The 10,805-nt window shown below is 42.4% G+C and overlaps 1 protein-coding gene across 2 annotated transcripts; it reads left to right on the forward strand.

Annotated features, from left to right (window-relative positions):
- The first annotated feature begins 344 nt into the window (after nt 1-344).
- Nucleotides 345-8,504, forward strand: RWDD4 (RWD domain containing 4). Of its 2 annotated transcripts, XM_083860875.1 has the most exons (7): nt 345-448; nt 1,158-1,238; nt 4,207-4,316; nt 4,425-4,569; nt 5,341-5,455; nt 6,705-6,754; nt 8,048-8,504. In XM_083860875.1, exons 1-7 carry the CDS (start codon nt 425-427, stop codon nt 8,078-8,080), a joined length of 558 nt encoding a protein of 185 aa, XP_083717001.1. In that variant the 5' UTR covers nt 345-424; the 3' UTR covers nt 8,081-8,504. The 2 variants fall into 2 exon arrangements, with proteins under 2 accessions (XP_083717001.1, XP_083717000.1); XM_083860874.1 differs by lacking the exons at nt 6,705-6,754; nt 8,048-8,504 and adding an exon at nt 5,683-6,685.
- The last annotated feature ends 2,301 nt before the right edge of the window (nt 8,505-10,805 follow it).

Genomic DNA, 10,805 nt, shown 5'->3' on the forward strand with positions numbered 1-10,805 from the left:
CGGCGGGATGGAGCCGGGAAGCGCCGGCCGGGAAGCGCCAGCTGGGAGCGGCCGCGGGTCACGGGGGGCGGCGCGGGCGGGCCGCCGCCTCAGGAAGCGAGCGCCGGGCGGCGTCGGAAGGGCAGCGGGAGCGGCCAATCCGCGCCTCCGCCGCGCCCCTCCGGCCAGTCAGGAGAGCTCGCGCGGGGACGTCACCGCGAAGGAGCCAGTGAGCGGAAGGAGGAAGCGCGGGGGGACGCGCGGCCGGCCAATGGCAGGGCAGGGGGCGGGGCCCGCGGGTGCCCCGCGCTGCCCTCGGGGAAGGCGCGTCCGTGCGAGTCCGGCGGGGCCGCGCCAGGCAGGCCCGCCCAGCCCCGGCCGCTGCGGGGCCGGGCCGGGACAGGACGGGCCGGAGGGAGCGGGGTGGGAGTGGGGCGCTCCGGCCATGGCGGCCAACGAGGACCAGGAGGTGAGTTCGGGCCGCGCTGCCCGGGGGAGAGCGGAACCGGGCTGGGAGGGGGCGGTAGAGCCGTGCGGGGAGAGGGGCCGGGAGGGACGCGGGGCCGCTGGAGGGGCGGGGGTGCGTGAGCGAGGAGCGGGCCGGGGGGCGTGAGCGAGGAGCGGGCCGGGGTGCGTGAGCGGGGAGCGGGCCGGGGCCGTGAGCGGGGAGCGGGCCGGGATGCGTGAGCGGGGAGCGGGCCGGGGTGCGTGAGCGGGGAGCGGGCCGGGGGGCGTGAGCGGGGAGCGGGCCGGGGGGCGTGAGCGGGGAGCGGGCCGGGGGGCGTGAGCGAGGAGCGGGCCGGGGGGCGTGAGCGGGGAGCGGGCCGGGGCCGTGAGCGGGGAGCGGGGCCGGGGCCGTGAGCGGGGAGCGGGCCGGGGTGCGTGAGGGGGGAGCGGGGCCGGGGCCGTGAGCGGGGAGCGGGGCCGGGGCCGTGAGCGGGGAGCGGGGCCGGGGCCGTGAGCGGGGAGCGGGCCGGGGCCGTGAGCGGGGAGCGGGGCCGGGGCCGTGAGCGGGGAGCGGGGCCGGGGCCGTGAGCGGGGAGCGGGGCCGGGGCCGTGAGCGGGGAGCGGGGCCGGGGCCGTGAGCGGGGAGCGGGCCGGGGCCGTGCAGGGAGCGCGGCAGGGGCGGGCGGCGGGCCCGGGCCGCGGTCGGTAACCCTGTCTGGCCCTGGCTGCAGATGGAGCTGGAGGCGCTGCGCTCCATCTACGAGGGAGACCTGTGCTTCAGGGAGCTCAGCCCCGTCTCCTTCCAGTACAGGGTAAGGCCGAGTTACACTGATTTATTAAAAAACTATGGATATTGATCTAATACCAATATCCAACTATGATGGACAAAGACTCTCTAACAGTTTAAAGTTAGAAAGTGTATGTTTATTACGACCCCGGGCAGCGTGTGGGATCGCTCCCAAATACACACACGCAATTTACAGATGGTCACAGGGTCTTTTATCTTCAGGAGTATTGAATACCCAAAACACAAATGCACATTCATAACTCTGGTACACCCCATTCCCCGCTCCGTATGGTAATTAGCCCAAAAAAACATTAAGCATGGGGAGTTTGTTCTTTGAAATGGGTCGGTGGTCTTTTTTGTAGGGTGGGGTCCCAAAATGATGAAGTAAGATGGGTCTTCCTCTCTTTGACTTTTTAACCTTTGACAGCTGGATCCTGTTTTCCAGGACTGTTTGATTTATGATTGTATTGTATTCATGGGGTCTATTGATTATTCAGGATGCAAAAGCCTAGTTTGACAGCTTCCATGATTTGTCAGTTCCTTCAATGATTTATCAGTTCCTTCAGTCTGGCTTCTGTTAATAAAAGGGAAGTTTTAGCTCCCTTACCTCAGCGATATTTATTTTAACTAAAGTCTTTAATTCTTCTAAATCAGTGCTTCAGCACCTTGAAGTTCCTTTGCTGCCTTGTAGTTGCTGTACTAGGGGGTTCTGAGCCAAAAAGACATGCGGTGTGCAGTAAAGGATAGATACAAAAAAGATCATGTTTTTTCAGGATGCTGAGTACAACGATGCTTCATAGCACAGGGTGTGGTGTATGAGCCTGCCCCCAGTGTGGGGTTATAGAATCACAGGACAGGAGGGGTTGGAAGGGAACAGCGAGCCATCTGCTCCAGTCTCCCTGCTCAGGCAGGGTCATCCCAGGGCACAGGGTTGCGGCCAGTCGGTTCTTGAAAATCTGCAGTGAGGGAGGCACCACAACCTCTCTGGACAGTCTGTTTCAGTGCTTGGTCATTGCACAGTAAAGAAGTCCTTCCTTATGCTCAGGTGGAACTTCCTGTCTGTCGGATTCTGCCATTGCCTCTTGTCCTATTTCTTGGCACCACAAGCCGGTTATCCCTGAGCCAGGCATCCCTTGCTTAGCTGTGCCCTGCATAGCCAGAACTGTCAAGCCCTCTGGAGGAACCAGCCCACTGTGTAATATTTACCCTTACAGGTCAGAAACTGAGAGATTTATAGAGATGTTTCTATGTAAAATTTGGAGCCTTTCTTAACTGCTCAGTTACAAGGTTCCAGTCTCTTGTCCAAAGACTGTTGATTATGTCTTGTTTACCTGCTACAGAGAAAATCCACAAAATGCTTTGGGTGTGTGCACGGATACAGTCTGGTCAGAAGAGACATACAGGGAGGGCTGAGTTCAAGGTACACAGCATTTCATTCTGGCATTAAATTCTCACCAGCTTTCTCAATTTTAAAACCTGGAAGTTCTGGGCACAGACTGAGGCAGATGGCCAGAGAACTTTACTGATGAAATCTTAGGCACCCATAGAACAGAAAGACTTCTGAAAATGCCATGCACGTGTTTCAGGGAGATAGCAATAAAATTACCTTTCTGTGACTTCTCAAATAACTTCAGAATAATGTCACTAATTGTAATGAGATACAGCTCAATTAATTAATAGTACTTGGATACCCATGTAAGAACAGCCTTTCTTCATTGATTGGATCATTCTTAATAAATTTAATTTCTTTGACATGCCTACAAGCTTTAAGTGTGTCATTTTACATTTCACTAGCTTTGATTGTTGCTGATTTTTATTAGACAAAAAATAATTGTCAAAAGTTAGGATAACTCAAATACAATAAAACTTAGTGTCATACAAAGGCAATAATACATCTTTCCCATGAAGAAAAAATTGTATTGTGAGAAGTCATAATGCAAGTCAGTGCATGGGAAGATAGAAGGAATTCTTGTGGCTTTTCAGGATTTGCTCTGCATACACAGGAAGTGCTTTCCTGAGAGAACCCTGTGAGCCTTGCAGCCACTTCTGCTCTTGGTAGCAGTGGGAAACGAGCTATAAATGCTGCCTTGAAAAATGTTACAGATTCTTGATTTAAAGTCTTATTTATTTCACCAGTAAACAAGTGGTTTTAAATGTAAGTTAGTCCAGCCTGCTGAAACAGATATTGTAAATAAGAAAGCAGCTTTTTTTTTTTTTTTTTTTTTTTTTTTGAGATTTTGAAGTACCATAGCCTTACCTTGATTAGGTCTTCTCTTGTGAACACACTTTATTCTACATAATTAGATGAGGGCTGATTTTTATAATGCGGCAAATAAGGAAGCATTTTGGGTGGTTTTAGAAATGTTATTGTGCTAGTCTTCCAAATCCAAACAGTTATTTCTGATTGTATGTCTGCAGTATGCTGCAATTTATTTTTTTTTTTATGCAGACTCACTCTACTGACTTCTTAAGTCTTTCACTGCTCATTCTTTTGTACAGGGAAATAAAATATCTGTAGATATGAGAAGTAAATATTGACAGTCCTACCCGTTATTTTTGCTTTCTTAGGTTACTAGTTTATTATCATCCTTATTTCAACCCTATCTTGTGGCTTGTTTTCATATTGCTCTGTGCTTAAATGCATAGAGGGGAGAAAAGGCTTCATATTTTCTGTTCTCCTACCTATTAGTATAATATTCAGCTTAAAAATACTACAAAATAGCTTTTAAAACAAAGGAGTTAAAAACCCCTCACCATAAAAATAGATTTGACAATTTCTGCTGCTTCTTCTAGAATGAAAACTGCAGGATAAATGTTGATATTGATGTCCAAAATTTAATACTCTTTCTAGATAACAGCTTTATTTTCAAAATAGTTGTCTCAAGGAATTTTGATGGTCTAGAAGAAGTAATAGACTTCTGTATTGGCTTTGTAATCCTCAGAAAGTGATTGGAGACTGTTGATTTATAAAGTTGGGCTTTTTTTCTCTTCAGATAGGTGAAAGTGGAGATCCCAAAGCCTTTCTAATAGAAGTTTCTTGGCCAGAAACATATCCACAAACAGCACCAGTCATATCGATGGATGCTTTCTTCAACAACACAATGTAAGTATTTGTGACAGCTTCACTCCCTGGCCTTGGGGTGGGGCTCTTTGTTTGAAGAGATTTTTATCATCTGTCTAGTTTACAGTTGAGTTTAATGATTTCTTTTAGATCTTCAGCTATTAAGCAAAGTATATTGGATAAGTTAATGGTAGAAGTTGAAGCAAATCTTGGTACTGCAATGACATACACACTTTTTGAATATGCCAAAGACAATAAGGAGGTGTTCATGGAAAATCAACCTGTTAACACTGTGGTAAGTAGATAAATTCTGATTTTAATTTTGTGCTTTTAAAACTGAAAACGAAATTGATTATTTTAACTTGAGTACTTCAGAGTTCTCTCTAAGTTGTAAATCAGTTCATTGGTTATACATATTAGTGGCTGAAAGTGACACACAAAGTATGGTGCCACAATGCTCTGTGGTCATAATTGTTCTATTTGCTAGTTATTTTGCTGTTACACCAAAATGTGTGCAGCCTGGTGTCATGTCTCACGGGATAACATTGAAATGGAGACTTTGAGCAGAAGCAAAACTAAAGGAAGCTGAAACAGAGATGTGTCTGCTGAGAATTGGAGGGGTGGCAATTTACTGCAGCCTTCCTGGGATTGCATAAGTGCACCTCCAGGGTCTTAAAGTAGTCAGGCTGGGTTAATTTGTGGCTTTTGGGTTGTGTAAGCACATTGTTTACTGTGATGGTGCAGCAGACCTGCTTTGAGGAGGAAGGAATGATTTCTATGTTTGAGAAGTCTGAATCCATTCAGACTAAATCACACGCCATGATTAAATTGTAAAAGTGAAAAAGGTGCCCTTTGCAACTAGAAGAGAATAATTCCAGTCCCTAACATGTGTTTTTTAAAAGTACAGCCCTTATTATATGTTGATTAAAAGCAGCAGGCTGCTGACAGCATTGCTTCTTTCTGACAGTCAAGGTATTTCAGTACATCAGGTTCAGTAATCACATCACACAGAGATATCCATGGAACTAATACACAAAATGTTTACAACCACTTTTATCCTTCTCAGACTTCAGTAAGCAATAACATTCCAACTGGAACTCCTGATGTGCCACCAAGTAAGAAAAAAGAGAAGAAGGAGCAGTTATCCAAAAGCCAGAAACGAAAACTAGCTGATAAAACAGGTCTGTTCACTATAATAATCTTTGCTTTGATCAGTATGAAAATCCAAATTTTATAGCAAGGACACCTTGCTAGAGAAAGAGTAACTTGTAATTTGTTTATAAGATGAACTACTTTAAGTATGTTGTCTCAATTTTAGATTAATTATTCTTGCCTGAGATGTTAGTTCTGGTCACAGCAATTTTCTAGAGTCATGATTTAATGACATCATTATTTTATTTTATTTTAGTTAGTGACAAAAATGCGATTTTCAAAGAAACACTTGTGGAAGGAGAGGATTTGGGACCTCTGAAAATTCACTTTCAGCAAAAAAATGCAGTTTGTTGATGGGCCCTCGTAAATAATTCACATTATTAAAAATGTGACTTCTAAACAAAAATATTTCTTTTGGAACTCAAAGTAAAACATGTAATTTAGTTTGTAATTTGTAATTTTAGTAGAAGTGCTTCTGCAGATATTTAATGCTTCCAATGAAATAGAAGGATTTTGATTGAAAGTGTTGATTACTTCAGTTAATTTTGCTCATGGCTCTTTCATGTTCACCTTCAGTTTTCAATCATGATCTGCATAATACTCCCCTATTGTAGCAATAAGTTGTACCCTGTGATAGCAATTTCTGCATATAATCTACCTAATCTAATCTATAATTGGCAAGCTTAAAGTTAACTGTATAGAGGAAAAGCTGCATAAAATTTAGTTCTTTGACAGAATTCATCATTGCTGGTCAGCCCAGCTCATATTGGAGCTACCTTCTAAACTAAATTTCAAGTGGACTAAGGTGGTTTTATTTAAACTGAATTACTTTGAATCACACAATCAGAGAATTGCCAAGGTTGGAAGAGACTTTCAAGTTCATATATCCAACTGTCAACCCATCACCACCATAATCACCCCTAAACCTATCCTCAAGTACCACATCCAGACACCTCTGGAACACTTCCAGAGACAGTGACTCCACCACCTTCCTAGGCCACTTATTCCAATACCTAACTACTCTTTTAGTGAAACATGAATTTTTGGAATCTCATCTGAACCTCCCCTAGCACAGCTTAAGGCTGTTTCATCTCCTCCTTTCACTTTGAGGTTGGTTGAAGAACACACTGTGTTTAAGACATTAAAATCTCGTTCTGTCCTCATGGATTCAGAGTGCAGAAATGGAGGGGTTTGGATATTTAGAATTTTGTGGGTTGATTTTGAAGGAAGAGATATTCCCCTTAGCTTGTGTGTTAAAATGAAAACCTTTTTCTGCAGATAACAAAGGGGAGCTTCCACGAGGATGGAACTGGGTTGATGTAATTAAGGTAAAGTGAGTGTATTATATACAGTATTGTCAACATGCTGTCTATGTAAATGAAAAATTATTTGTACTTATATCTGAAGAAAACTGATCTGATACATTTTTTTCTTGCTTTTCTTCCTAACTATGTTTGGATTTGACTATGATGTCTGATTAATTTCTATATGTGTCCAGCATGTAAGTATTTTCAAGTTCTCTTTTTTTACTGTTAGAAAGATTTGTAAGAAAGAGTAAGAACTGCTGCTTATTTTGGATTCTAAGTTACAAATTTCTCAAAAGCTTTTACATGCTAGTTCTTCTGAATATTAGTCTGAAGAACTTCACTCTTTGAAGTTCATTGGTTTGTTTTATTTACTGAGCAATTAAATTCTAATTTTATGATGAGAGGGCTTTGCTAACCAAGTGCACTGCAGATATTCTGTCTTCATCGACAAGAAGACTTAAAATAAAGTTAGTAGTGCTGCCAGGTTTGGGAAGGCAGTGGATAAGTAAGAAATAAAAAGGGGCTGTCCCAAGTGGGAGCACCTTGCTGTCTCCTACAAGCCTCATTCTGTGCTGCAACTCCTCCAGTGAATAATTCTTTTCTACTTGTGCCCTCAGTATTGATTTCTTCCAGTCTCTTGTCTTTGCTGATTCAGTGAAAATCACTGCTTGACAATTTTGAAAGCAAACTATTTTATTTTACACAATTGAAGTAATTTTCACTGGAAGACCTAACACTAGTTCCAGTTGTTAAATAAGAGCAAGTAAATGATTAAGGTTTTTTTGGGCAGAGTCCTTCTGAGTTAAAAGTGGCTATTTATAGATTTTCAGATAGATTTCATTATAGCCATGAAATCTACTTTTAATAATTATAAGCCTAGCTTTAAAAGGTGAGAAATACTAAGTTAATGTCTATTTTTATATTGTCTAAATTTCTATATGGGAATTCTCTCAGAGATGTGTGAAGATAAAGTTCCATTTCTTCATTCTTTAATTTTTTTTTTTTTTTGGAGACCTGGTGATAGAGCCTTCAAATTAAATAGAAACAGTGCCCTGAGGTTTTTCTGGGGTTGGTTGTTGTTTGTTTTTTTCTTTAAATTCAACTTTCATGATGAGGAAATAAGCTCATATAGTGTTTAACTTTAAGAATTATTTTTTGACGCTTTTCAGTTTCTTGGTACAATAGCACAATTAGTCTGTATTGTTAATTAAGTATACACATGTTCAGTGTGAGATGGAAATAATGTTCTTGTTTCCTAATAAATGGAATGGCAGTCTAAACTTTGAATACTTTCTTTTTGTGTCTCTTTTATAGTTAAGCAAAACTGGTTCTAAAGATGATGAATAAAGGACTTTGGTACAAGGAAACTCCACCTTTTAATACAGTGCAATTCTGGGTCACCATCTCTCTTAATAAATTTCATATTTGTTGAAGTAAACATTTTATAAAGCTCGATTTCCTAACTTGTAAATCTAGTCACACAAGTTTATCTAGAGACCATGTGGTCATCTTCAGAAAAATCAACCAACAAACTTGCCTTAATGAAGGTTAGAATGTGACAAAGGATATAGAGAACCAATGTGGTGAAGTGAATAGTGCTGAAGTGTTTATTAATTTATATTTAGTCTGTAGTAAAATCCTGTTATAGTGAACCCAATGATACTGTAAAGATTTCCTGATGTCCTTATTCCAATTGAAGAAAAAAGCACTATAACAGTGATTGGTTGCTTGACAGCTTAATTCATCAAAATAAATTATTCCATGGAAATAAGACCTTTGTCATTTATTTATCTAGTATGAACTAGAAGGAGACATACAAACCGTTGCACTGCAAAACAGGCTAGAGCTTTTGGTCTTGTTTTCACTAGTTACTGGCTGAAACAGTAGATAGTAGTGAAAGCAAGGCCGAATATTCTAGTCTGCTCAAATATGAATGGTTATAGCAGGAGTGCAGCTTCTCTATTCTCCACAGTATCCCATCTGTTGGTCTTTCTCCAGTGTGCATCTTTACAGACAGTGGGATGTCTGAAGAGGGGCAAAGTGTGTTTCTCAGTGAGTGTTGGGATGTTGTAGCTGCTCCATTGGAGAAATAGGCATTCTTTGGAGGGATTTGCTGACTAAGGGGTGGGACCGTGGAAGTCAGTAATCCATCAAATGTATTGGGAGAACTTCTTCACGAGAGCTCTTTTCTTTATTTTTTCCTAATCTGCTCTCTTGTATAAGAAGAAGTCATCTTTACTGTATGAACTGTTATTGAATACAAGATGCCTTAATGTCCTTTATTATTTTTGTTTGTTTTGAGATGAACTTTAATAAATGCCTATTTATCTGCTGTGTGGTATGTGTTTATTGTTTTAAATTCTGTATTGCCTACTGCACTTTTCACTTTGCAAATTTGAAATTGAAAGGACTCTATTACAAAGAAAGCATTCTTAAAAATTGCTGGAAGAATTCTGTCTTTCCTCTTGGAGGATCATATATTTACATGATCTTCAGGGTGGCTGTGTTTATTGATGGGAGGGTCAGTCACTTTACCAGGAGTATAAGACAGTATCCATTGTGTTCAGTACACACAGAGCAAATCCAGTGTCCCTTTGGAAGAGTGTGCTCCACTGTGTACAACATCCATCATTTCAGATGGTCTAGTTTCTTTTTGAACTCTACTCTCATGCAGTAAAACATTGTAAAGTACAAAAGGGAGGACTTTTTCTGAATGTTGCAGCCTTGCCTTTGACATCCACTGGAGGCTCATGGCTCCAGCCTGAGCAGGAGTGCCCAGCACCGAGTGCCAGTGCTGGGACACCTTGCTCTGGCAGTACACGGTGAACGTGTAGCAGGAAAGGGCATTTAACTTTAGGCCCTGCCAGCACCAGGACAGGCAGGACTATTCATGAGTTCTCCAAGGGGAATTGACATGTCTTTGCTGGCAACCTTGGTACATAAAATATATCGAGTTGCTATGACAATTTATCTGAATAGATTAGTTAGGGAGGGTGGGGGAAGGACAAATAAGAACCAGATCTCTTCCTTTTTATAGTGTTACTGTGTGTAAATTGTTATTCTTGTGAAATGCATGCTTTTTCATCTAGTCTGCCTGTATATCACATGCTCTCATGAAGACCTGAGAGTCTCCTCTGGCTCTGTTAGTAAATATATTTACTTTGAACTCTACTTTTGAGGAAATACTTTGCATTGGAAATTTTTATACCAGTTTTTTTTGCTTCTAAATTGTGAAGGGTAATTTGTGTCATTTGAACCATTTTCTGATATGCTGTGATGGCTGAAACAGGGTCATTTAAAGAATCTGGGTACTTGCTATTATGGAGAGGCCTGAGCAGTGATAAATGGGGGAAGGAAAAATGTAATGATTCTTACCAAGCAAGGCACAATTGTGAATAAGAAATCATGACTCCTGGAGGAACTCTAAACACTGTTGAAAAATCCACCGCCACCTTCTTTTTTTTCTTTTAGAAAGACTTCCTGGCAGTGGAAAATCAGTGATTACTCAGTACGATGTGAGTCTCTTGATCGTAGGGCTACACAACCTGTTTAAAGTCATGAGTTTTGCAGCAGAGCTTTGTTTGGCCTGAGAAGACCAATTGACCTGAGAAGACTAGTATGGACCAAGTGTCAATACTAGTAACACTAAATTAAAGGTAGCAAATATCCAGAACGCTGACAGTAGCATGACCAAAGGTGTCCCATTGCACTGTAATTTATCAAATCCTAGGGAGTAATGCAGACTGCCTGTAAGTATGTTGAATAGAGAGGTGACAGCTGTGATTAATCAGCAGTGTGTGCCTACCATATCCTGCTCACCTCCTTGGTCAGCCTGACATGGATACACTAAAATCAAGGCTGATAATCTCTGCAGTCCTGCTCTGACTGTTTGTATGTGGGTTGGATGGATAAAGAGTGCCCAACTGATAATCAATGACATTTTAGTGAGTAAAAGACCAGTAGGAAAAAAGCCAGCATTTCTCCACAGAGGATCTGTGGTAAAAGTGCAAATGTAAGGATATTGTCCTTCTCTCATCTGAGGCAATACAAATGATTTTGGGTTATACTGTGA

This window comes from Zosterops lateralis (assembly GCF_965231275.1).
Source record: "Zosterops lateralis genome assembly, chromosome: 5".
NCBI classification, from domain to species: domain Eukaryota; kingdom Metazoa; phylum Chordata; class Aves; order Passeriformes; family Zosteropidae; genus Zosterops; species Zosterops lateralis.

What these genes read in the sequence shown, in the direction of transcription:
- RWDD4 (XM_083860874.1), top strand. Translation starts at nt 425, where the DNA reads ATGGCGGCCAACGAGGACCAGGAG. An exon ending in GCTTTCTTCAACAACACAAT is followed by an intron (nt 4,317 to 4,424) that starts GTAAGTATTTGT and finishes GATTTCTTTTAG; the next exon opens with ATCTTCAGCTATTAAGCAAA. An exon ending in ATCAACCTGTTAACACTGTG is followed by an intron (nt 4,570 to 5,340) that starts GTAAGTAGATAA and finishes TATCCTTCTCAG; the next exon opens with ACTTCAGTAAGCAATAACAT.